Source organism: Zootoca vivipara, chromosome 6 (assembly GCF_965207765.1).
Source record: "Zootoca vivipara chromosome 6, rZooViv2.hap1.1, whole genome shotgun sequence".
NCBI lineage: Eukaryota > Metazoa > Chordata > Lepidosauria > Squamata > Lacertidae > Zootoca > Zootoca vivipara.
Window position 1 is genome coordinate 28,592,866 of NC_142589.1, and position 27,953 is coordinate 28,620,818.

The 27,953-nt window shown below is 42.0% G+C and overlaps 1 protein-coding gene and 1 long non-coding RNA gene across 2 annotated transcripts in view; one reads left to right on the forward strand and one right to left on the reverse strand.

The window, feature by feature from the left end:
• The first annotated feature begins 1,259 nt into the window (after positions 1 to 1,259).
• On the forward strand, positions 1,260 to 11,314 carry LOC148685292 (uncharacterized). Its single transcript, XR_015950503.1, has 2 exons — positions 1,260 to 1,367; positions 10,458 to 11,314. It is a non-coding gene; the product is annotated as an uncharacterized LOC148685292 (long non-coding RNA).
• Positions 10,584 to 27,953, reverse strand: part of ITFG1 (integrin alpha FG-GAP repeat containing 1) — a 110,478-nt gene continuing 93,108 nt past the window's right edge. Inside the window, exons 15-18 of the mRNA XM_035117352.3 lie at positions 23,389 to 23,513; positions 22,531 to 22,613; positions 14,793 to 14,910; positions 10,584 to 11,758 (exon numbers count right to left, since the gene is read on the reverse strand). Of these exons, the coding sequence (XP_034973243.2) occupies positions 11,699 to 11,758; positions 14,793 to 14,910; positions 22,531 to 22,613; positions 23,389 to 23,513 (386 nt within the window). The 3' untranslated portion in view covers positions 10,584 to 11,698. The remainder of the gene's footprint in view (positions 11,759 to 14,792; positions 14,911 to 22,530; positions 22,614 to 23,388; positions 23,514 to 27,953) is intronic.

Consider the following 27,953-nt stretch of genomic DNA (forward strand, 5'->3'; position numbering starts at 1 on the left):
GCAAAATGAACAGGCTCGGGGAAATCCCAAGGTTTTCAGAAGTACAAAAAACTTGTGCGAGGATCTATGCCCCCCAACTGGAATAAAATATTGTGTGTGGGGTGCGGGGTGTCAGCCTGGTAAGCCCTGCGCCATATACAGTAATCAATCTATCCATCCATCCCAACGCAGTGTGACATAGTGGTTGGAGTGTTGGACTACTAGGGCCTTGGGAGATCTGGGTTCGAATCCTTGCTCAGCCTGAAGCTCACTGAGTGACCTGGACCAGTCACTCCCCCTCGGCCTAACGTCCTTGACAGGTTTGTTGTTGAGGATAACATGAGGAAACGGGAAGAGGCGTCTGTGTTTCCAACTTGAACTCTTTGGAGGAAAGGTGGGACACTAGTACAGTATTGTAATCAATCAATGGAGAAAAGGCAGCGACCGATTGGAGAGGGGGAATTTTGAGTGAAGTGAAAAGAAACAAAGGGGTAACAACTGAAAGGGCTAGGGACATAGCTGCCAAGTTTTCCCTTTTCTCGCGAGGAAGCCTATTCAGCATAAGGGGAAATCCCTTAAAAAAGGGGATAACTTGGCAGCTATGGCTAGGGAGAAATAGGAAAAGGGATTATTTATCCTTTTTTTCTGAGATAGGAAATGAAAAGGGGTTGACGGTTCTTATTTTCGCGCATAGCAATAGGAAGGAGAGTGGACGAGGTTAATTGAAACCAGGACTGCACAAGGGTTGGCCTCAGAAACCAAAGGCAGGCATCCCATGAAGCCACAAGGCGAGAGGGTTTCTGAGCATACACAAAATGCCTTTGCCTCTGCTGTCAGCTGGAGGAGTTGGGGGACCAAGAGAGCGCCATCTGTAGACTCGCTTGAGTCCTGGCAACGCCGCCGGGGGGTGCGCATGGCACGTTAGCCTTCCCTTAATCGTCACATCAACCCTGCGACGTGGGCTCAGAGACTCGGCTGTCTGGGGATGGGAAGCTCTGGGCTCCCCAGTCGAAGCGCAAAATATTAGGTGTTCTTCCACGATTTCACGCGTTTCCCTCCGTGTTTCGAGAGCTCACAGGGCGCGGCCGTGTCCCTCGCGGCGTCTCCCTTTCCAAAAGCGCGCGTCTCTCTCCCCAGTTGCCGCCGATACAAGTTCCTGGCTCGGTGGGAGACGCTGGGTGGATCCCAGGAGGTATCGGTTGCTCCAATCCCCAAGCGCGCGGATTGAATGGGGAGCAGCAGACAGACCTCACATTAAAAGTGCCATTTCTTCCCCATTGCAGGAAAAGACGGCTGGAGATTCCGGAGAAGTACAAATCCCAGCCGATCGCGCCTCCGCCTTGTGACTGCATTTTGCTCATCGCGCTTGCTTGCCCGAGAGAAACCCAGTGAGTTAAGATGATCGCACTTTTTATCGGATTAACTCCAGTCCCATCTTCTGCGACTGGAGGGACCGAAACAAACAAACAAACAGCGACACACACACACACCCATACACCCGCGACCGAACGGATCCATCTCGATCTGGACGGTCGTTCAGATAAGGTCCTTCCTTCCTACTGGACATGCTCTGCGTGGACGGTAAAAATGCGCAAGCAGTGGCTGCTTTGGAAACATTCAGGAAGAAGTATCCTTGAGCGGTTGGCCGATTGATGCCTTCTGCAGCTGCTGCTCTTAACCGGGGGCAGCCAGCGCTGCATGGCCCTCCAGATGTTGTGGACTACGACTCCCAGCAAGCATCCCTGGCCATGGGCCATGTTGGCCGGGGCTGATGGAAATTGTATTCCGCAGCACCTGGAGGGCACCACGTGGGCTAGCACCCCTGTTCCAAACCGTGCTCAACTCCTAAAGGAAGGGCACTCCCGAGGATCAAAGTCTGCCTGGAAACAATGCCCTCTCATGTGGCTGCTGTCCCCCCCGCCCCCCACCCACCCTGTCGCTGATGTAGAAAGACTGGGGCATGGCTGATGTGGAAAGGCAGGATACAAACCTAAGAAGTAGTTCCTGAGGGGTGAGGCAAATGCACTCTGCACCTGTTCAGAGCTGCTGCTGCCACCTGCTCTTAATCAGAGGAGTTTCAGGGTTGTGCCGCGACATTGAAAATGCACACCAGGACTGAGCCTTTGCTGCTGTCGAAGTCTTGGTTCCAGAGAACTGTAACTATTACCTGCCAGTAAATGGAGAGCCACTATAAGTGTGAGCACACATATTCCATCTAGGAGATGCCTGCACCACTCCATGGGGAAGAACTGGATTGTTTTGTGTCCTTTTCTTCATCCATCTCCATACCTGCCCCAGCAGCAATATTTGGCTCATCATGCTTCTTCTCTCCCACAACGGGCCATAATCTCTTCTCAACAGCTTATCCTTTCCTTTTTTATTTGGTTGCGGCAAAGTGGTGGAAGAAAGCTAAAATCTAGTTAGGTCATTTTAGTCTTTGGACTTTGAACCCCCTCACTAGCTGCCAATGTGTAATTACTTCACTTATTTTAAAATGTGATAAGTCATTCCTGCTGTGTGGTGTGTGTGTGGCTTCTGCTCATCCCACTGTTTGTGTAGACCTTAACTTCTGCCCCAAAGTCCTGCTCTGTTGTTGCTACTCTAAGCTTAAGTCGATTCTAATGATTTCAAGAAAATGCTCCCAACCTGTTTTCCAGTGGAAACGTCCGAGACATTTGGAAAATGAAGGTGTGGGAATAGCTGCTGAGAACACATAATTCAGAATTCACTATAGGGCTGTTTGCCATTAGCACATTGAAACTGGTTTCAGAAAGCTTGCAGCTATGGTCCTCTCCCTCATTTTCTGGGTGTGTGTCATAATCCCACTTTTGCAAGCCTATAATCACTTCTGCCCTTCTTGCCACCTCAAACCTTTGAGACAAGGTTTAACAGCAGGGTTTAACCCTGCGAACCTGCTCCTAAACCATATTGAAAAGGGTGGTGATACTTATGGACAGCCTCCAAGTTCTAGGTGCTTTACAAAAACTGAGTTTAAGACAAGGCTTTCAATGTAGTAAGGTTATGTGAGTTCATGTGTGCATCACACAAACTCTATGATTATTAAATCTGACAAGTCAATTACTTGAGAATAATACATATTCTCAATAGCATGCACAGGAATGGGCACACCTGCCAATACAAACTTTAGTGATCAATATTGTTTTGCAGTTGGTATCCTGATGGCAGTATTTCACTTGTCAGAGTCTCAGTACTTAAGGAAGCAATTTGCAACTGAATCCAAAGAGCTAGTAAATCCAATAAACTGCCTGTAAATTAGATGGACACTTATAAATGTTGCTTCTTTATATCTATTTTAATGGCTGAGCTTACTCACTAGAGCTTGAACAACAATAGATTCCATCTCTTATGAATTCTGGTGTTGTTCTAATGTGTTTTAGCTACTTTGATTTTTTTTTATTACTACTATTATTATTGGTCTCTAAGGTGCTACTGGAAGGATTTTTTTATTTTGTTTTGACTGCGTCAGACCAACACGGCTACCTACCTGTAATTATTATTATTATTATTATTATTATTATTATTATTATTATTATTATTATTATTATGTTGATAGCTTAGCCATCCTTACCCAAACAGAACAAAAGTCATTTGCTAGCTTTTGTACATCATTTCCCCCCCCCCCAGACGTGCAAGGCAATATCTCGGGGCAACATCTAATGGTGACAAAATTGTGCACACTTTCGATTTGCACAGCATTTTAGAGGAGCCTATGAATCTTGTATAAAGTTAAATAGGGGGATGGGCTGGAAACGAGCTTGCAACACAGGAAATAGAGGTATCGAATGTGTATTTTTGGTGCAGCAGATGGCGCCATTTCATCTAATAGCCCCTCTCTGGCAGAATAGGATCCTGGGCATTGAAGATGCTGCACCAGTGCTCTAGAAGTCAGGGTCAGAAGCTTGGTGCTAATTTGCATTATTCTTTGTAATTCTCCCCCTCCCCTGAAGTTTCTTCACAGGGTAAGCACAGCCACAGGATTTTTGGACATCTGAGCTACATGCTGTACTGTAAAACTATTGTGCTATTTCACTCTTATGTATCCTGAACATCTTTGTGTATATACACCTAGTTGGGAGATGTAGTGGCTGCTAGCCTGTGAAACTTAAATGAATGAAACAAACAAACTATATAGATATAAAATCAGGGCTTTCCCCCACAGCTGGAACTCACCAGAACTTAGTCCTGGCACCTCTCAGGTGGGCGCCATTGCCATTATAAGAGAACAAGGGAAGCGTTCGTGGTGAGTTCTGGCACCTCTTTCTCTAGAAAAATAGCACTGTATAAATGCCATCTTATTCAGCAAAGCTGGAATGCTAGTGTTTAAAAGTCTATTGCTGCCACCTTGAGTGACAGAAATGCAACTTGTTAAGAACTCCGCTTGCACTCGCTAAAGCAGCTGCTTCCAGCTCAGAACTTGTGCTACCTCCCTGTGTAGGTGTAACTGGGACGGCTGTTGAGGGTATTGCTATTCTCAGTATACATAGGGTGTGTGTGCAATGGTTGCAGTGTTGGACTAGGACCTGGGAGAGACCAGTGTTCAAATTCTCACTCAGCCACAGAAGCTGGCCAGTCACTGCTAACCTGTTGCATTCACCACATGGGAACTTTCCCTGCTAATTGACCACACCCCCATCAATAGGCTGAGAAGGCTGGAGGGAGGATGGTGAGGGGTCCCATTTCCCAGAGGAGAGTCCTCTGTTGCAAGGTGTCCGCTGATGCTGTTTAAATAAATAATTGTAGTGTTGTATGCTTTAATTTTAAGTTGCCTACAGCCGCCATGTGTTAGGCAACACACACACACTTATTCTCTCTCTCTCTTTCTCTCTCTCAATAAATAATAATAATAATAATAATAATAATAATAATAATAATAATAAACTTTTTCCTTCGAAGGAAAGTGGCATGTGAAGTGGCAGCAGAATAACAGAAGACTCGAAGTAGCCCATCAACAGCTAGCACCTGGCTCACCTGCTCACACCCATTAAGGAGAGATGTACTGTATTGCAATTTGCATTATAGTAATTATTTCCAAATTAGCATCTATACATATCAAGCAGTATAGATGTCTTCCTCTTCTTAGCTGATTAATTTCTTCTAGCTGGAGGGGATAGCGAAAGGAAGTTTCTACTCCCCTTATCTACTCATCTCCCTCTCAGTGGATAATTATCCCTTAGAAGTGTGTGTGGAAGGATAAGGGAAAATTAACCACTAAGGAGAGAGAGAGAGAGAGAGAGAGAGAGAGAGAGAGAGAGAGAGAGAGAGAGAGAGAGAGAGAGAGAGAGAGAGAAGGATAGATCAATAAGAGAAAGAGAGGGAGTCTATGGCTCTTTCTTCAGCCATCCCCCCACTCTAGTTTTTTCCTCACTGGGGGTTTTTTTTTTGGCAGGATTCTCAATATGCAGCAGTGTTAGGTGATCAAGTATAACATATAACCATGTAGGCTCAGCTTTGGGGGTAATACCAGCATGCAGAAATTAATCTCAACTGGCTGTGAGCCATGGCACTTCTTATGTCAGATTCAGGGTAAGTTTCCATCTAGGAATAAAAATAAAATGCACAACTAGTTATGCAAAGTGGAAACAAACTGTTCTGAAAGTGGAACCCCCAGGCTGATGTCCCAAAATAGTGGCTGTTAATATTTGTGTGATCCAGGAAGAATGGTCTCCAATATGGCCAGGTCACTCTAAACCTAGGTGGCTCTGTTTTGGCACTACAGAGATGAGCACCTGTGAAATAATTTATACAAGCTGGCTAAAACTTTTGACTGCCAGTCAGTGCGGATTAAGAAGCACAGTGTCTCTCCGCTGTAATTGTACCGTCATTATTCATAGCAAAACATGAGATTCCCTAAGCCTCTAATATGCAGGTGAGAGACATTTATACACGTGCAAATTATAGACCCTTATCCCACAAATGCTCAGTTGTGCATATGCTTAGTTTGGCCCAAATCTGTGCTGGCTCCTCATGCTTCAGAAGTCAAGGGTGCACCTCTGCCTTGAAAATATAGCTTATCTTATTTATAATAAGCTTGCCCGTCTCACACACAAACAATATGCAGAGTGCATTACAGATTCAAGGTACATCTAGGAACACACAAATCTGTCATGTGCCAGGTCAGACTATTTGTTTATCTAGCTCAGCATTGTCTACTCTGATTGGCAGCTGCTGACCAGAATCTCAGGCACAGGTCTCTGCCATCACCTGGTATCTGACCCAATTAATTGGATATGCTGGGTACAGAACTTGTGGGATTCTGCATGCAAAGGATCGCTCTACCACGGAGCGATGCTGCCTCTCAAAGACTGACCTTGCTTCTACCAATCTCCTGCTGAGACTTGAGCTTGCCTCACCTGTCCACCGTCCCCCCCACATTTTGGAGCTCTGCGCCATGAGCCAATGCAGGTGGCTCAGAAGCGGAGCATTTCAAACGCGAATCCGATGTGACCCCTGTGGAACAAAAGATACAGGTCCCCCACATTCCTGTAGCTAGTGTGCATTCTCAAAAGGAGATTGTATGAAGCTTCTGTGCAGAGGGATCCTTAGGCAGGTGAATCTTCTCTTGGCACATTGTGATCTGATTTACATACAGTGGTACCTCGGTTTACAAACACAATTGGTTCCGGAAGTCTGTACTTAACCTGAAGTGAACTTTCCCATTGAAAGTAATGGAAAGTGGATTAATCTGTTCCAGACAGGTCCGCGGAGTACTCAACCTGAAGTGTACTTAACCCGAGGTATGAGTGTAATTGGTTCCAGAAGTCCGTACTTAACCTGAAGCGTACTTAACCTGAAGTGAACTTTCCCACTGAAAGTAATGGAAAGTGGATTTATCCGTTCCAGACGGGTCCGCGGAGTACTTAAACTGAAAATACTCAAACTGAGGCATACTTAAACCGAGGTATGACTGTAAATCAATTGGGGGTGGGGTTGTTGGAGGAAAGGAGAATTATTCCTCACAGCAGTGGGTTGAATTCAGTGACATATTTGTCCCTTTAAACTTTGGCTCTACAGTATAGGATTCCGTCTTTAAAGTTTCCAAACCAAAGCAGGACTAGGAGAGAAAAATGCCCGGTCTCTCTACAGCAAGGAACCCTTCACATGATCAGAACACATGAATAGCAAACAGCTGACTAAGGCACCTCCAGGCTCATCTAGACTAACCATCTGAACTGCAACATATCATGCTATACTTTAAAAAAAAATCCTGCATCTGCTAGACAGTTGTCTGGATATCTTTAAAAACTCCAAGCAGCTGTTTTGCAGAGTACAAAATTTCTACACCGAAGTCAAAGCTATTTAGGAATTTAAACACAAGCTCATATCCAAAAATTTACACGTGAGATTGCTCACTTTTTGCTGGAAGCTAAAGATGTCTTCCAACACTGCTCACCAGCAGGATGATTCATAGTTAGCTTATTTGGACTTGCCATAAAAAACTTTTTTAAAAAAAACCACACTTGAACAGTCAGTTTCAAACTTGAGCAGTGCTACTATTGTTTGCAGCGGAGCTTATCGGTGTTACTGCTAAGAGTTGGAACATCGCAAAGAGGCAACACATGTTTTCTTACCATTAAAACTGGGCAAGCAAACGAAGTAGAATGTTTGTTTTTTTCTATCCACTAATCTGTCAGTTTTATAATTACGTTGTGCTCTTCCTGCTATAAAGATATAAAGAACACTGTCCAGGCATAGCTTTATAAAAGTGGTGAACCTCAAAATGTACTGACGATACAAGCTCCATTCATTTTAGCCGAGACTCAGGTGGTACAACACTCAAGAGGCTGTGCATCCCAGGGATCTAACAAACGATTCGGTAAAAATCTAAAAGGTGATGAACAGTAATTTTTTTAAAAATTGCATTTATTATTAATTTTATTCATTGATTTTTAAAAAATACCTTCACCCTAAGATCACAGGGCAAGTTTACAATATAAAAACACAAAAATACATAAGAAATAAAAACAGCAACACCTTCTTGCAGTATATACTATCCTGTTTTAACGAAAGACGGGCGTGGTTCTCAAGCAGTGAACACATTATTAGAATAGAGAGAAGAAAACAACTTCCAAGCTAGTGGCTTCTTGGAATAAGAACAGCCTACTGCAGGCATCCCCAAACTTCGGCCCTCCAGATGTTTTGGACTACAATTCCCATCATTCCTGACCACTGGTCCTGTCAGCTAGGGATCATGGGAGTTGTAGGCGAAAACATCTGGAGGGCTGCAGTTTGGGGGTGCCTGGCATATTGGGTCAGACCAAATGGCTCAACTAGTCCAGCATCCTGTTCTCACAAAGGCCAACCAGATGATTATTGGAAGCCCACAAGCAGGACCCGAATTCAAGAGCCCTCTCCCCTTCTGTTGTTTCCAGCAACTGATATTCAGAAGCATTGCTGCCTCCAGATGTGGAGGCAGAGCATAGCCATCACGGCTAGTAGCCATCGATAGCTTTCTCCTCCATGAATTTGTCCGATCCTCTCTTAAAGCCATCTAAGCTGGTGGCCACCACTGCCTCCTGTGGGAGCGACTTCCATAGTTCTAACTAAGTGCTTCATGAAGAAGGACTTCCTTTTATCTGTCCTGGATTTTTCCAACGTTCAGCTTCATGTCTTGGTGGACTCTTTGAGATCAGTTTTTGAAACCTTACCTAGCACATTTGGGAAATCCAGAGCCATGAGACATAGGAATAACCATAGTTTATAGACTACCCTGAATGTGCAACCTTGTCCTTTCCCCTCAAAAGTTAAACATCTCAGTGTGAGATGAGATATTTCAGGCATTTTTTTACCCTTGGTACAACCACCAAACTGTAGCATTAATACAAAATCCCTGTAATACCCCCTATAGCTTTCTCTGTGTGATATAAAATGAAGGGAGATGGAAATAGCTCCATACAAAGCCTACTTTCTCTATATTTTACCACAGGAGACCTCTGTTTGGCCCACTGCCAGGAGCAGGGATGAGGAACCTCAGTTACTGAGGGCAAGTGTGGCTCTCCAGACCTCTCTCCTTAGCCTCTCTAGGCCATAGCTGACATGATTTCAGCTTTGTGCATGCTTGGAATGCTTTTGCTTGGCTGAAATGTGCCCTTGACCTGTAAAAATGCCTCTTGTTTGCAAGCTGACAGCGTGGTTTAGTGGTTAAAGCAGGCTTCCCCAACCTTGGCCCTCCAGATGTTTTGAGACTACAATTCCCATCACCCCTGACCACGGGTCCTGCTAGCTAGGGATAATGTGAGTTGTAGATCAAAAACATCTGGAGGGCTGAGGTTGAGGAAGCCTGGGTTAGAGTGTTGGACTAGGACCTGGGAGACCCACGGTTCAAATCCCCACTTGGGCATGAAGCTCACGGCCTCTCAGCCTAACCTACCTCCCAGGGTCATTGCAGGGATTAAATGAGTAGGGGGAGAACTATGTATGCCACTTTGAGCTCCTTAGGGGGAAAATGTGGATTTTAAGCACAGCAAATAAATAAGAAGCTTTATAGAAAACTCATTGACTTTTGCATAGCTTGGATGTGTCCTACCGAATGAAGGTTAAGAGTTACATGCTTTTCTCCGCCTACTTTTGTCTCTGTTCCCACTGGCGTGCGGCACTTGGAAGGTTCCTCACGAGGGAAAGTGGCTCCCAGGCTGAAAACGGTTCCCTACCCGTTCTAGATTGGTTAATAGCAGTCATGCAACATGTAGGCAAAAGGACACAGGTGGCGCTGTGGGTTAAACCACAGATCCTAGGGCTTGCTGATCAGAAGGTTGGCGGTTCAAATCCCTGCGACGGGGTGAGCTCCCGTTGCTCGGTCCCAGCTCCTGCCAACCTAGCAGTTCGAAAGCACGTCAAAGAGCAAGTAGATAAATAGGTACCGCTCCAAGCAGGAAGGTAAATGCCGTTTCCGTGCGCTGCTCTGGTTTGCCAGAAGCGGCTTTGTAATGCTGGCCACATGACCCGGAAGCTGTGCGCCGGCTCCCTTGCCCAATAACGCGAGATGAGCGCCGCAACCCCAGAGTTGGTCACGACTGGACCTAATGGTCAGGGGTCCCTTTACCTTTAACATGTAGGCAGAAGACTCCATCAAGCTTTCTCTAATAAGCAAGGCCTGTGGCAACTAGACAGAAAACTAGTTTCAAGTCTAGGCCAAATTTGTACTTTCTTGCTTCTCTCTTGCTGCTGTCCCAGGAAGTGCCAAGACTGGGAAGAAGTAATGCAAACACAGTTATGACTGGGGACAAGTTTGCATACAGTTTGCTCTACATATAGATGATCCCAGGTTCAGTTTCTGGCGTCTTCATTTGAAACGAATTCAGGCCATAAGCACAGGAAAGGCTACTGGTGTGTGAGAACTAGGAGAGTTGCTGTCAACAGCAGACCAACGGCCAGAGCAACTCAGGATAAGACAGCTTCACATGTTCATGTGTTTCCCATTTCTCCAACTCAATTTCCCCCCTTTCGATTCTCCTTTATAGGTCAATGCCAAAATGACAAGATTGATTCAACGGTTGATTCAAGGGGCCACACAGAGAACACAGATGTTGTATTGAAAAGAAGCAACATTTAGATTCACCATCCATAAATTAAGCCAACGTGCATGATTTAACTTAATAGATGCCATTTATTAGGAATGCAGAAAAACAGTTTTCAAATCATGGTCAATTATAAATAAATCTCTAAGAATAAAGGAACAACCGCATTATACAAAGTATGTTTCCAACAGAATCTGTTTAATAAAAAAGCCCTGACCTCCTCTTTTTGGAAAATGATTTGCCTCTTAAACATAGCTGGAATTCTCTTTGTTCTTATTCATGCCAAATGCAAAACAATAATAATATTGGTTTGGTATGATTAAATGAAAATACAGCACAGTCCAGCCCTTGATTATAAGTGAATTTGGAAAGATCATACAACATATTTTCCCATGGTGGATTCTCTCCCTATTCCTTCCCTAATAACTTCACCTTATTGGTAAACTTTTATCATGATTGAGCTTTAGTGCAATTACATGATAACCATGAGTAAGCCATGCAAAATTATTCCACTTTAGGAAGGCATAATTTAAAATAGAAGTTGAATTATATACTTCCCTCTTTAAAATATTAATATATTAATGGGCATTGTGACCAGCTTCTTTTTCTTATTAGGGTGTTTGTATCTTCCAATTTACAGCCTTTCCTCTCACTTGATTGGCTACGAAGATTCATACGAAGCTGAGCAACCCAGAACACTACAGATCAAACACCCTGGAGGACAGTCAGAATAGCATGAGATATCTTCTCTCATCTGGCAATTATAAAATGCAATTCACATTTGGGGAATGTGTAAGTGACAAGTCTTTTTCAACGGGGATTTTGCTCACCGAAACTCACTTCCGAAATTTACATACGACTTCCTTTTCGTGAGTCATTGTACAGAAGAAAGTGAGCATATGCAAACAATTAAACACATGCTGTATGATCCATTATTAAAGCAGAGTTTACAGCTTTTTAAAAAATTAAGAGAAATGGTCTATCAGTTATATATACAACCAATTATTGGAGGGCCATGTGAAACAGGCTTGATTTTAACACTTTACAAATAAATTAAAACCAATGCAACATTTACAAATAGCACAGGAACAATACCCTCCCCCCCTCGGCCTTCGCAGGCTCGAATGCAGTATCTGAGACCAAGTAAATGTGCAGCACGTCCTCCATCGACACATTAAGGCGCATCACATAGCATCAAAATGGAACCGATGGGCTTCTTGCCTTTTCTCTCTGTCATCTGCTTTCTGTGGAGGGGGGGGGAGGGGATGAAAGAGAATATTTTGGTAAATGCATTTTGACTTCCAGAGTTACTGAATTGTATGGAGTAGCTGCTTTATCATGTGAAGAGGTAATGGAAAGCTCACTAAAAGCCTTAACAGTTAGTACTTAAATAGGTGTCATTTTAGAGAAGAGAAATGGCCACTGCAGTCAGTGATCAACTATTTTTTGTGTTAATGGTCCAATGCTTTGGGCAGGTTCATTAAATGCTTTTCTTTAAGAGTGATAATTGTCAAAGTAGAAATGACTCTTGGTACACATGAATTTGCTGTTGTCTGGACTGTGCTTATATGCCGAGATGTGAGGGGAAGCTCTAAAATGACTAACATCTGGTGGGCTTGCTCCAGTTGTGTTTTTTTTTTTAAAAAAACATTCTCCTTCAGCCACTATTCGAAATGCAAACTTATAAGCCACAATGTGTGGCTCAAATAATCATTACAGGTACTGCAATGCAGGAAAAGGAAATATTTGTAAGCATTGCACATGCCTGTTCTCTAAACAAAGGAAGGAGTATATGTAACCTATGTTGGTCCAGGTATGTCTTCTGCAGTCTGCCATCTTCCATATGCCCTGGGCATCCTGTCCAGGAAAAAACTGCCCATAAACCTGCCTTTCTACTGTTTAGTGGACTAAGCACAAACATACACCTGTAATTGAGGAGAGGCCTGGTGCAGAAAGGGAAATAGTTGTTACATCTTAAGGTGGCCTGTGAAAAGTTTGCCCTCACCTACCTCATCCTTATCTGACAAGCTGTGCTTGCTCTCTAAGGGCACTCTGGGACTTCATGTTGAACTGACAGTACCCTTCTGGATTTTGCTGTCAGGCCTTTTATCTTTCAGGAAAAGAACTCTGGTTTTAAGGCGTTATCACTTCTGGCTTCTTGGCAGTGACATGCTCATGCCACTAAGGCTCTGACACATCTCAAATGTACAAAAGAAGCCTGCGACATGTTCCCTTCTATCCCACTCCCAGTCTTGGCAAATTCACAGAGCATAATGTGCTGGCTCCTCTCCTCTCCCATTCCTGCCTTTGCTCCCTTCAAACAGTAATTCCAAGCCAGCTGTATCCTCTTTCTCTCTCCCTTCCATGGCATTTTGAAAAGGTTACCTGTAAGACTCATTTAACACAAAAGTCTAAAAAAACCACCCCTCAGATACATTGTGGTTTATACAGATATATTTCTCCGCTATATGCCAGTTCTTGCACACAGAATTAAAAGATGCATCTTGAACTGCGGGATTTAAATTTGAACGATTTATTATTATTATTACAAAAATGGTTGGTTTTTAAAGAGAGAGAGATTAGTAGAATTATAAAAAGTGAGGGGGAACCTTCGGATCTCAACCTGCATGTCAACTTCTCCAAATAGCTGTTCTTCAGAATATGCATTTCCCCCCTGTAATAGTGCAATGCCCTTCACGGTCTTCCTCCCAATTTCAGCTAATGCCCCTGATAAAGCTGGAGGTGTGTGAGGAGTCAGCGAGCATTTCATACTTTAGAGGTGAGAGATATCCCTGCTCAGTAAAAGCGCCGTTGTTGCTAACTTGGTTCTGTTTGCTGAGTTGAGTGCCACCCTGAATATCTAACTTCATGGTTGTTTCTGTAGCTCCTGCCTTTGGCATTTGGTGTTAACGTTTTGGAAGGGTTTATGACAATAGGCTTACTAATTTCCAGGCATTGTGCAAAACCTTTCTAAACATTTAGCTCTTGCTCTTTTGTTTCACGAATGCCAATGACAAGCCACCATGAGTCTAAAGTGCGGTAATTTTGACAGTTATGATTACAGCTTGGCTAGGCGGCAGCATTTATTGGCTACCCTGCTGGCTCAACTGTTTGCTGTGAATGGAGAGCTATATGGGAAATTGGGACACAGTTTCCTTTTGTAGTATGAAAAGAAGCCTCCCAAATGGCTTCTCCGGATCAATGCATTTCTATAGAGAAAAACAGTCAGTTTTGCTCATGGTAAAATATCACCGTTTGAAGCATGTCAATAAAAAGTCAGCAAGGGTTTCTTAAACACAAGAGGGAAGAAATCCCTTTGTATTACAGCCTGACTGAAAATAATGAAAGCATGGGTTGAATTTCATTCATTGACAGAGCCACAATGTGCCTCAAGTATCTTTCAGTTAAACTACAGGCAGAGCAAGACATTCAAAGCCACACAAACCAAGTTTAACGAACGAAGGCACTTTTTGACTTGTGTACTGAGGCCACATATAGCAAAATGTGATGGGAGGAAGGGATAATACCTCTTCAGAATGCAGAGGGCAGATACTTATGGAAAGCAACTCCTCTTTAAAAAATCTAGCTCATTGGGGAGGGAGTTTCTAGTCCAGCTGTGCTAGCTTTCTACTTACAGGGTTGTTTTTAATATTGATGAGAATTCAAAAATGTGACCCCCACCTGCAATTTCAAGTGACATATTGTATTGTAGAAAGAAAGAAAGAAAGAAAGAAAGAAAGAAAGAAAGAAAGAAAGAAAGAAAGAAAGAAAGAAAGAGGAAGACATGAATGCACAGGAATAAGTAGGCCACAACTTTATTAAAGGAACATGGCATTCATCCACCCACCAGCTAAGGCCAGTATGGAGGGGCAGATCTAATCCTTCCCATATGACTTGCTCAGAAAGACTGGTATGGATAGCTAGCTGCAATACCTGCCCCCCCCCCATCATTAAGGTGTATGCCAAGCTTGATTTGGGGCTGGGGGAAACCCACTATCCATTCTGACTGGCAATGGCTTCTCCAGGTTTCAAGCAGATGTTTTCCTCAATCTTGTTACTCAATATATTTATAATAGGAGTCAAATTCTGGGACCTTCTGCATGCTTAAACATGCATTATTTCCCCCGTTGTTTATTGAAGAAATGACTCGAAATCATCATGCTGAAAATGGCAACTTTTCCCAAAGTGAAAGGCTTAATTAAAAAAAGGATGATGCGGAGTTTGGTTCGCAATGTTGTATTGTCTGAACTTGACGCAAGAAAGACAAATTAAGCTTACCTTCTCTTGCCAGTGAAGTATGCCGATTATTGCCAGGATGAAGACACAGACCCCAATTAGGGCAATAGCCGTCAGCAATACGATGTTACTTGGGGTTAGGTACAGCTTGGCACTCCAGCTGTGGGTATAAAGGAGAATCCAAGAAAACATCAGTGTACTTTCAGGACTGATGGCAAGATGTTCCACAGAGATTATGGAAAGCAGAATGATAAAAGGATGCCTGACTTTGGGCCTATTTGATTTGGAGCTCTATGGGATGTAAAGCAATGAGTTAAGATCATCTCCCTGCTCCCCAGCCATGGCACGTTTGTCGTGTCAGAGTAACATTTTGACTTGTCGCTTGATGTGTTGACTCACTGCAAAGTTGATGTTCGCTTTTGGAAGCAGAGACAATGCGCAGAGAAAATGAAGGATTTGGGAAACTGGAGGCAGCAGCAGTGAGAGAAGATAATCTACTGCACATTAGTCTCTGAGTAGGAAAGGCTGCATGTTTCAGGAAGGAACTGCACCCATGATATGAAGCAGTACAAATTGGGAAAAGCTGGTAGGTGTATTTCTCCAGCTCCTGTTTTTAACGGGTTCTATCAAATACAGAAAACTACACTGCAATAAAGCTTCCTTCAAAGGCTTTAGCAGAGAAGAATTATCAGCAAAATATACCAAAACAGAGCAAAGGCAACCCTTTCCATCATCTTTACCAAAGTCACTTTACAGGTGATATTGCTATGTTCTGAGTTTATAAGTTTACAAATGTATCACACTCAAAGTACGCTAACATCAAAAGGTTTTCCCGTCTCAGCTAGGACTAAAACGGCAAATGGAGTTTGGAAACCTGAAACCCTTATTTCAGAAAAATAATATATCAATTCTCTTTGGGGTACCGAAACACAAAAGAACTTCAAGTGTTCTTGTGGCGTGCTTTGCAAATAGCTCCACTTGGAAGTTCATAAACAGGGTGTCAATTCAAAGCCACAAGGCGGCATTTAGCCCATCATGTGTCATCTTGCTCTTTTCTCACAGCACAGGCGACGGTTTCATATTGATCTGAGTTAATGTGTTTCAGCAAAATGAGCTCTAACTGTCCCATTTGTGGAGTGTGGTTCCAACTCAGGCATGCAGAAAACAACACAATCTTAATATACCCGTCAGGAGATCATTTAAAATACATTCTCCAACCCCTGCTCCCATTTTGTAATTGATCCCTCTGTTGTTTTTGGGCGGTGGTGGGTGCAATCAATCAATGACGGAGGGGGTGCAAACTATGTGCTTCTGTAATCCTTAGGTCTACCGTAAGAAAAGAAGTATTAGGATTGAAAAAGTATGGCTCCAGAGTTAATTGCCAGCATGCTCTTTAGGCTAAGGTGAAGCACTCCCCAAGGGCCCAAGCACAAAGCTTCTTCTAAAGCATTTTGCAAAATCGTGCATTCCATTCAATTCCATTCTAGGAGTTTATTTTATGGAAGGTATTTACTAGAGATGTGTGCCAGCCAAAATATTTAACTTGTATCTCTAGCCAAGGGAAGCCAACTCACCTGTTTTGAATCTGCTCTATGGCTTGCATCTACTGTTAATTCTATGCAGAACAGACCCATTGAAATTAATGGGCATGACTTAACTGAAGTCTACTAATATCCATGCGTCTCCTCTGAGCAGATAACTTGTTATACGGGTCTGAAGCACTGTTCCTTCCCCCTCACTGATTACAATGGGGAATCTAAAAATGTCTGCATTTTTCTCCCTTTTTTTGCAGAAGTGGACAAAATTTGCAGATAAAGGCACACCTCCAGGGTGCATTAAGCCTGCCAAATTGCAGACAGATTCAGTGAAGGATGTTGTGCAGCAAGCTTTTAAGGTTTTTTTTTAAAAAGCAAAAAAGTCTTTTAAATTTTCTGTCAGAATTCAATACAATGGTTCTCCCTTTTCAGGGGATGAAGCCTTTCAGAATAATAGGTGCAATGGTTTTCCACAAGGGCAACCATTTTTCAAAATGCAGTGATTACTTTTTTTTAAAGGCAAAATGCAGCATTTTTTGGGGATATCTGTGTTTACAGAATGACTTGGGGCTTCCTTGATCTAACTTCAACGCCTTGTAAATGGTGTAATCTGACTAATCTCCCTTGAAGCATTCCTGTTTGCCTCCTACTTTGGGTTGAATACAGAGTCAACCCACACCCAGTGGAAAACCATGAATGTTTCAGCATCTACCACACCCCATAATATGCATGGGGTGAAAAACCTGAAGTGCCTAGTAAGGATGCAGTGTAGTTCCAAGAAAAATTGGAGGACAATCACGCCCTCTAGACTCTTGTTTGTGGGTGCACAGGGCAAAATCACACTATACACTTTTATTCCTCAGACAAAATTATATTCTAAGGGTAAAATTCTGCTTCAGAATGCAAATTAACTCAACTACTATATAAAAATCCTACTGGGGCACAACAAATACTGTGCTCTAAATCCAAGACTGGTGAAAATCAAAACAACAACAACAACAACAACAATCCCAACTGTCACAACTGGAAAAAATTAAAAACAAGAAGACAACAGAACAAAAAACATGCAAAGGCAAATTAGAACAACAAACAATTTTACTAAAATGTAAGATTTACAGAAGCTTTTCTAGACAAGCCATATGAAAAGGTCACAAGCTTGTCAAGTATAAATTATGATAGAAACGGTTAAATGAATTAAATCTAGCTTGAAAATGACTTCCCGGATCCCTTACGGTAGTACTGCATTTCAATGTTCACTGGTTTTTAAAACAACATGTAATGAACTTTTTTCATAAAAATATTTTCCGATCTCTCCTTCCAAAGGCACACAGGCAATTTCAAAAACTAGAACACGAAGCTGAACCACATATCTGTGGAAAGATTGATTAGATTGCTTTGGAGTAAAAGCAGGTGGCAGACTACATTCTCCTTTGTTTAATATCTCTCAACTACCATGCGATTACATTAGTATAAAGCAAAACTGCATTCTCTTTTCACTTTTTCAAGTGCTGCTGCTTTATTTCAAAGATTAATAAAGCTATGATCTCTCTAACAAACAAGCATAGTTTTGTTTTAGGATTACAATAAAGATTTATTGGCCACTGAGGTCAGCCACTGCAATCAATAAATCCTGAAACTGACTGAAAACTAAAATCAATGTGCATTTTATAAGAGGCATAAATTTGAGAGAGCATTCTTTCAGAAAACACAAGGAGCAAAATAAGAGATAAATGACTAAAAACTCATTTGTAGGAAATAGTAGTACTACACCAACAGCTCCTAAAATGTCAGCACTAGAATTTACTTGATGCTGGTTAAAAGGAGCAATAGCACAGCCAACTGTGTTGCTTTGACAAAATGAGACATTATTGTAATAGTCGCTCTCGTGACATTTATTGCATCTGAATTCAATGGAGCTTGAACTGGATTACAGAGTTAACTGAACGCTTCCGGGTACGTCACGTGGTGATCAATAGCATGATATGTATACTATTTCAACATATTTGGTAAGCATTTTGGGAAGTGTATCTGAATATGTCGGTCTTCCTACCTACAGTATGTTGGTTCTGGGAGCAATTTGCTTGTCTTCCCCCTGGTACATGGCAAGGTGTTGACTGGGTGGAGAATGAAGATTAAAATCTGCTCCAACCTTTCCTTTCACCATTTCGTAGTGATTGGTTACTGATGGCATCTAGCAGGGTTTGGGAACCTCAGGCCTGTGGGCCAAATGTGGCCATCCTGGTCTCTCTATCTGGCCTTTGGGGCTCTTCCCAGGACACACCAGACTTGCTTTGCATGTGTCTTTTCCTGACAGGATAGTATAACTGAATTTGATAATCCTTCTTGCTTGCCTAGGAGGAGGATGAGTTGCAGGGGCTGGGACTAAATGACCCTTTGGGTTCCTTCCAACTCTGCAATTCTATGATTTTATATATAGAGTGTGTCTACAGCGAGCTTACTGTACACCAAGACATTCTTAACCCTCCTAATCTGCACAGAAAGGTAATTAAAGCTCCAGTTCACAATTCCAGAGAAATCTGGTTGCCTGAACATCAGTGAAATGGCCATCATGCTTCACATAATAATAATAATAATAATAATAATAATAATAATAATAATAAATTTTTATTTATACCCCGCCCTCCCCAGTCAAAAACCGGGCTCAGGGCGGCTGACACCAACAGAACCACAATAAAACATAAAAACAATTAATTAAAATACAAATTAAAATACAGTATTAAAATTTAAAGTGCAGCCTCATTTCAAGTAGGCCATAAATCCAAGCCATGAGGGAGAAAAACACAGGGGTCAGGCTGAGTCTAACCCAAAGGCCAGGCGGAACAGCTCTGTCTTGCAGGCCCTGCGGAAAGATGACAAATCCCGCAGGGCCCTGGTCTCCTGGGAAAGAGCGTTCCACCAGGTTGGGGCCAGTACTGAAAAGGCCCTGGCTCTAGTAGAGGCCAATCTAGCCATCTTATGACTCGGGATCTCCAGAATATTATTTGTGGACCTTAAGGTCCTCCGCGGGGCATACCAGGAGAGGCGGTCCCGTAGGTACGAGGGTCCCAAGTCGCATAGGGCTTTAAAGGTCAAAACCAGCACCTTGCAGATTACTCTCCCTGTCACAGGTGTAAACATCATTCTGATGCTGAGGGTCCATGAGGGGCAATCGTTTCATTCTGCCTTCTTACAAATGTGATGCCTGGTCAGTTTGTCTCGATCACCTGTACATCTGATGACAGGAAGAATTTGTTCTATTAGGTAAGTTTCTTTCATCTTAGTGGGCACTGGGAAGCGGAAGGAATCAGTTCTGCCAACAGGGCAATGAGTTAATATTTTGCCAATGGATTTCAAGGCAAACACCTTTGGGGGAAAAAACAATAACTGAACCAAAACCTTGGTTTAGTTTTTGTAGTTTTCTGAGGTTGCATATGTATGGAAGAGTGTAATGAGTGGTTTCCTCTCCAGAAATCCCTAAGGGAAAAGGGTGGAGTTTCCTTGTTTTATGCAAGCTGCTTCTGATAGCTTTTAATAGCACAATGCAGTCTCTTTTTTATCTCAAATGGCCTATGATGTCAAATTTGGAAATATGTCAAATATGTCAAATTTGGAAATATGGAATGATATCCAATGCTGCTCAGGCAATTTCCCCTTTCTTCTCTCATCTTCCCATCCCTCAGCCACCCCAGATCTAATCAAGAGTCTTCCCCCAACACTTTGGAGCAGATATTCGGGGGGGGGGACATGGGGGGCTGAAGGGGGAAGAGATTTTTGCAAAAGCAAAAATATGCTCTAGTGGACAGGCACGTTTGCATATCACCCACGAGATTGAGAGAAAGAGGAGAGCAGTTTACAAACAGAGAAGATAATCACAAAATGTGATTAACTACTAAGGCAAGGGTAGATAGAGATAAATTCTATAGCTTTTAGTTTTAAAAATGGTCCTATTCTCATATAGTTTTTCTCTGGGTTCTTGGATATATGAACCAATGGTATAAGTATATACCTATATCACCATCATAAGAGAAGTAAAAAGAATGTAGTAATTCAAGCGATTTTGCTTTTCTGAAAGGTAGAGATGGACACCAATTTATCAGCCTAGAAATTCAAGTTTATCAGCCTGTAAATAAGTGCCACAAGAGTTACTGACTTGTAAAATCTTTTGCTTGCCCTCCTCCTGTCCCATATTTATCCATGCTAGCCAAGTGTGGCTTAAAAGGAAATGCTCTTTTCCTGGGCATCTGGAAGCAATGGGTCTTAGTTAAAGGTGAACAGGTGAGCTGCTGTTTACAGTTTGTTCGATACCTTAGGTTACAACCAATTGTCCATGTTTAAAGAAAAATAGTTTCTGTCCAAGAGTGGAGCTTTAATATCAACATAGTTCCACAAATGCTTGGTGGCTGATGCAAAATAATAATAATAATAATAATAATAATAATAATAATAATAATAATAATTCTCTCTCTTATTTTAAGGTAAACTGAATTTTCCTTCCATTGGTCATCATAATAAGAGCATAACTATAGAGATAAAATTATAAACCATACACATAGATACCTATCTATGTAGTTGTTAGTTATTTTGTTGATTGTAGTTTTATTATTTCATATATATTTTGTTTTTCTGTGCAACTGTGGGAAGCCATGAGGAACACATTGGAAAAGCAGCACATAAGTAAATAAACAAGTAAGTAAATAAATAAATAAACACTACCTACGACACATTTTTAACTTTACTATATGTCAAGGGGGTTCCTAGTAGGCCAAATAAAAGGGCAGCTGGGAAGGAAAGCCAATTACTTTCATACAAATGGGACTTTATTTCAAGGGGATTTCATTGTGGAAATCCTCTGCTAAGCAAGTTTCGTGCCCCTAATTACAACAGAATCCAAAGAGCCATGGCAACACACAGCATGTGCTGGAAATCTGAATAGAAATCTTTTTGCACTTCACTGGACACAGAGAATGTATATTTGATTAGAACCAAACTTCTCGGGAAGCCATTGTCTCCACAATTACATTTGCTACTTGACAAAAAACAAAACAACAGCAAAAAAACCACCCCCAGACAGAATACATTTTATGAAGACACATTTTATGGAATTATACATCTATGGTCAATTCTTCAGAATCTTTCTTTCTTTCTTTCTTTCTTTCTTAAAAAACCCTGCCAATTAACACAACCCACGGGGAACATCTTCTGAAAGGTTGCATTTGCACGACTTCCATCCAATAAGGCTTGCCTAAGTTCCCAGAAACCTGCAGTCAGTCGGTATGTGAAAGTGAGTACCTCATCTCCATAGCTCCTGATCACATGCCCACTTTCAGCTTTGCTCATTCTTTGGACAGGAATCATTTCCCTCTGTTGTCTTTGCCGCCCATTTTCGCCCCTACAGCTTCAATCTGCCGATTCTCTCTGCCAGTTTTGCTTCTCTGAATAATCCTCTCGGACTCGCTCCATAAGCCTTCTGCTCTTTCCCTCATTTCTCAGGACCGTTCCCACACCAAACCTAATTTCCCAATAGCCTGGGGGCCTTCTTAGCCTGTCATTGCCTGAATCTCTTAAGAGTCCCAATCCCATGCTCATTGCTCTGCTCTTTCATTTCTACCAGTAAGCAGCTCAAGCCAACAGCAACAAGTTCCTGCTTCTTTGGCTCAGCTAGAGGCTTCACCACCATCACTACCAACACTCTTATTGAATTGCTCTAAAGACTTTGTCTCATTTTAGTCCAAGCAATATGGCCCTATGTTTATAGAATTATACTCTGCTTCTGGGGCACAGCCAAAGCTTTGTAGTGTCTCTCTGCAACTCAGGACATAAGAGGCACCTGCAGGATCAGGCCCATCTGGTCCAGCACCCTGTTCTCATGGTGCCTGTGCAGATGTCTGTGGGAAGCCTGCAAGCCACACACAAGTACATTTGCCTGCTTGCAGATCACAGAAACTGGCATTCAGAGGTATGAGGCCTCTGAGAGTGCAGGTAGGATATAGTCATTGTGGCTAGTAGCCACCAATAGCCTCTCCCCCCCCCCCCCGAATTTGGTGTCCATCACTGTCTCCTGTGTGAGTGAGTTCTATAGTTTAGCTATGTGCTGCATGAACTAGGAAAGTGATTCGATTTTTGAGTATACCAGGATTTCTGTGAGAGAAGGAAACGGTCTGGCTCCAACCGCAGCATAAGCTCAATATCCTTCAAATCAACGGCCATTGCAACTCATATGACAGGATTTAAATCAGTGGCATTACCTTCGAGGGAGGTAGTGAGGATATGGAATGACGATCAGCTGGGAGTTTGGGATGATGGCTGTCCATTCCTGTTTCCTTATAGACTGGAAGAGGAAAAAAGCGAAAGCACTCAGTGAATGTCTTGCGAGCTCATTTCATTCTTAATTCTACTGTGCAGTCAAAGCAAAATCTCAACATTCTCATTATCTTAGAAAACTGGCTGGAATGACATTTCCCAAAGACTGTTTGGTTCCTTCCCACTTTCAAAGGCAAAACAATTTTGACCTGATACATTTTCAAGACTTAAGAGTAGATACTGCCACTTCAGTATGTGTGTGTGTGTGTGTGTGTGTGTGTGTGTGTGTGTGTGTATCAATCAATCTATAATAATGCTAGAGGGAACCCTGTCTTTTGCTGTCATAAATAAAATTAAGTAAACGGTGGATCAGGTCCGCAAAATGGCAGCCTGGGATAGACCCTGTCTGATCAGGATTCACACTGTATGAATGCCCTGTGGATGGAGGCCAAAATAGATGTAAACCCATGCTCTTTGGGTCCCGATCAGGCTTAGTTACAACCATAATGTTAGAGGTATTCCAGGCAGAGAATGCCTTTTTCAAGGTCTCAAAGGACTTTAAACAACAAAAATGTCCGTGCTGCAGGGAAAAGGTCTACTGGGATTCCACTGGGCCTGTTTACCTGGTCATTTTATCCTGTAGGTCAGCCATGGAAACCACAATTCTCTGGCTGAAGCCCACACCAACACATTCTCACCATCCCACCCTTTTAAGAAGAAGCCAATGTGATACTGAGCAAGGTATGAAACCAAATGCACATTGATATCAATACAATTATATGTGAACTGAGGTCCCAACATACCTTTTCACCTAATGGGCGAGGAATGCCCACATACAAGTGATCAAGAAAATTAGCGCTGCGTCCCAAGCCTAGCACATTATATGGGAGCTGGAGGGCAAAATGTGCTGATTGACTCAGTTGTCCCGCTGAAATGCAATCGAAAAGATGACACAATGAATACATTGTTTAAGGCCTTCTAAGTAAAACATTTTTGGTTTAGAGTCTTAGGATTAGGTGCTCTTCATCCATATTTGAGCCCTAAAATCCATTAATACCTTTTAACAGCAGCAACATTTGCCATTGATATAATATTCTGGAGAGTTCCAAGCACTGCACATACATTACCTTGCAGATAGGTCTGGGAATCAGGAAGCTGCCTGTTGTTGAGTCAGGCCATTGGTCCATATGGTTCACTACTGTGAACAGTGCTAGCAGTGTATTGGCAGATTGAGAGTATATGGGTAAAATTGTAGGAGAGGAAAACAACATTAACCGTACTGTGTGTGTCTGCTATAGATCTCCAAATCAGAGTGAGGACTTGGATGATGCCTTCCTAGAGCAGACACCAAACCTTATGAGGAATGGTTGATGGAACTGGGTATATTTTGCCTGGTAAAGAGGAGACTGAGTGGAGATATGATAACCATCTTCAGATATCTAAAGAGCTGTCACATGGAGGATGGACCAAGCTTGTTTCCTCCAGCTTCAGAGGCTATGACTCAAATTAATTGATTCAAGGGAGATTAAGTATCAGGAAGAACTTCCTGATGGCAAGAGCTGTTTGAAAGTGGACACCCAGAAGAGGTGGTAGACTCTCCTTCCTTGTATGTTTTAAAAGCAGAGGTTGAATGGCAATCTGCCATGTATGATCTAGTTGAGATTCCTTCATTGCAGTAGGTTGGACTAGATGACCCTCAGCCCTTCCAACTCTACCATTCTATGATTCTAGGGTATCTGAAGGACTGTATTCTTCTGTACAAACCTACCTGGACTCTGTACAAACCTACCAGGGGAGGAGACCCTTCTCTCAGTCCAACCACACTCACAGACATGCTTGGTGGGAATGCGGAAGAGGGTCTTCTTGGTGGCTGCCCCTAGGCTTTGGAACTCCCTTCCTAGAAAGGCTAGCCTGGCTCTCCCTTTTTGTCTTTCCACCGGCAGGTGAAGATCTTTTTTATTCCAGCAGGATTTGGAAACCGACCGCTTTTAAGGAAAGGGCTTTTAATAGTGTGCTATACTTTTTTTCATTCTTTTTATTCTAGATGTTGGGTTTTTTGTTTTTTTTACATAGTTTGAACTCCATAGATAGTTTAATTACTTTTTAAACATAACATTTTATATGTTTTAGCTATGTTTGTTTTATAGGTATTTGTTTTAATTTTTGTGAGCCTGTTTGAGTCTTGGCTCTGGCTAAAAGGTGGGATATAAATAATAGTAACTGCCATCAACCAATGACCACCTGGGGTTGAAGTCCAATAAAATCAGGAGAGCTACAGGTTACCCACCCCACCCACCTCTGGCGCTTAGACCTTAACCTTGTTTAAAAAATAAATCTGGAGGCATGTTTGTGATGAATATGCCATCTTGACCCATCATTTCATTTTGCTATGGTTATAAATGATAATCTGTAAACAGACCCCTGTGTTGCAATACAGACAAACTGAACAAAAAAACCACAACACGGTGGCCAATAACAATGGCACGAAGCACTATTTATAAACTAATACAAATGATCAGAAATTGCAACCAAAGTCTCTAAATCTTCTCCACCAGTCGCGGTAAAATAATTCAAAAGTTCAATATATACAATACTGTACATTTGTCTTTATCTTTTTTCTGGTCATCATAGCGCTACATCATGCACATTTATGGATGTTGAGGTCTTTAAATACAATGGTTTTCTTGCTGTTAAACCATATAAAAATCCACGGATTTTTACGCATTAAAAGAAATTCTGATTTTGATTCTGATTTTCGCAATAGTGCTCTGTAGCATTCTCTCTGTTCCAGGGGTTACCCTTCTATTGTCAACAGGTCCAATTAAAAAAAATCACTTATTAAGGACCGGTCTTCTCTTTTTGGCCCGAAAACTACACCCTCATCCAATAACCAGATTGTGGGTTCATTGGAATGCACGACCCATGCAGACATGGGTATTAGGATAATACGTAAACATTGGCATGTACTGTGGAATGTACCTTGCTGTCATGATTTCCCCCTGATTGGCCTTAGAAGGACAAAATCTATCAAGGATATGCTTGGTACACACAGACATTAATCCTGAGAGACTTACAAGTTGGACCATTGGTAATTTTGGGCCTACAGGTCACTACAAGTGTGGCAGATGCTCTTCCTGCCCATTTTCATTACAACTGAAATAAATTTATGATGAGAACATTAATTTCAGATTTGTCATACGTCAATTTAGTACGTGTCAAACAAAAAATGTGGTCTACCTCATTCGCTGTCCATGCAATTTATTATACATAGGCTCTACCAACAGAGCGGTTGGGGTCCGCGTAGGTGAACATTGCTCTCGCATACGCAATGCCATAATGGAGGCACCTTTAGTTGCACATTTTATTTCCCACAAGCATTCAGATACTGATTTATTATTCACTGTTTTATGGGTCAATCATAGGAGAGTTGGTATTAGACAAGATTCGGAACGGCAGTTACGCCAACAGAAAACCCGTCTCATCTACATGTTGAACTCTGTTTATCCGGGGGGATTGAATTCTGAGTTAGATTTTCATTGTTTTATTTAATTGCATTATCTGCCATGATCCACTGAGTAGATGGGGTACTGTTTTCATCTGGTTGTCAGGCATTCTTGCTGTTAATGTTGTGCTGTGTCTTTAATTTCCCTTACAGTATATTAGTTTCACCTGTGGTTAACTATATTATGTTCCTTACAATTTGTTACCAGCATCAGTGACTACAGTATCATATGAGCACTGATCCAGAGCATATTTTCTACAGCGTTTATATTTACTTACATGTAAGATAGGGTATGTATCTTAGTTGTATATATTGTATTACACATTTTATTTTATACAGATGCAGGTTTCATCGCATGTATATTGTAATTTCAGCTTGTTAAGAAATTGAACTGCATCCTTCTCCTATCAATTCTTACAAGTCTGGCTGATGAAGAATTGATCAAGATTGGCTGATAAAGCATTGAACGAAACAGATTGGTTATCCGGAAACTCTGTTCTGGCGATATTTGGTGACAGACTATATATATCTTGAACTTATTAATTATTCTACCACAACTGGTGAAGAAGTTTTAGAGACTTTGGTTGCAATTTCTGATCATTTGTATTAGTTTAGTGTCATTGTTATTGGCCATCGTGTTATGTTATTTTGTTCAGCATGGTTATAATGATGGCATTCTTTCTATGTTTTATGTGCTCCAAGACGTGCTCCTGCATTTAAATCAAGGGCCTTAAATGAAGCAGTAGGATACAGGAGATGTAAATTACAATACAATAAATCACACGGCTTTTGTGATAGATGGGAGCTTGAAGGCAGAGTTTTGTCACTGCAATTAGGCATGACTTATCACACCTTAATGCACCCTCTGCAGTCCTTTCCTTAGTCAAAACCATCTTTGTATTCCTGAGAGGCAAGGCACGCTTTTGGACAGATAAGGAGGGAGCACATGTAACGGTAAAGTGGAATTGTCAGAACTTTTCACACATCTAATGGTTGACTTTCTGATCTTCTGGTGCTTAAAAGCTGCTGAGAATTTCCACTTTATTTTCAGGATGAACTAGAATAATGATTCTCCTCTTCATCTTGGTCTGCAGCAGCAAACTTACTCAGCCCAAAATTGTATACGTAACATGTTTGTTTCCAATATTAGTCCTATTCAGAGCAGATCTATTTGAAAATGATGGCTGTGACTAATTAATTTCAGTGTGTCTACCCCGAGTTGATCTTAGCTGGATACAACCCCAAGTATTCCAGTACTATTACTGCACTCGGTGACACTATTCACATGAATGAAACCATGTGGTTGTTCCCTTGATGGTTTAACTTAAAGCGTAAGTTTATTTCCACATAAGACAGGCTTATATACAATAGCAGCCACTATAATTTCTATATGATGGTTCTAAAGAGTGCCACCGACAAAGCAAAAATTGCATGCATAACAATCCCTGTGTTGGCTCTACAACTTCCCCAAGTGATTATGGCGAGACCACCACTGTATCATGCCAGCAGCATTCTCACTTTCCATTGCCTCTAGGCCAGTTATATTTAAATGAAACTCGCACTGTAATATCTAAATATTCAACTCTCATATGCAGCACTATGTAAACATATTTCTTGAGAATAGAGTCAGCAGTAGTGAGGTGCCTGTTTGGAATGTATGTCTTCCTTCACTGTGTTGATCTGGGGATTAGGACTGATTGACAGAGTTGACAATTTATGCAAGTGTCGAAAGGAACAAGGGGCAATGAAGTTTGCCATCTTTAATTCATATTCTGAGACTTTGTTTCGTATCCTAGTATGGCCGTGTGCCCAGTTTTATCGACTTCAGATATTTGTGCCAGGTGAAAATTGCAATTATACCCACCA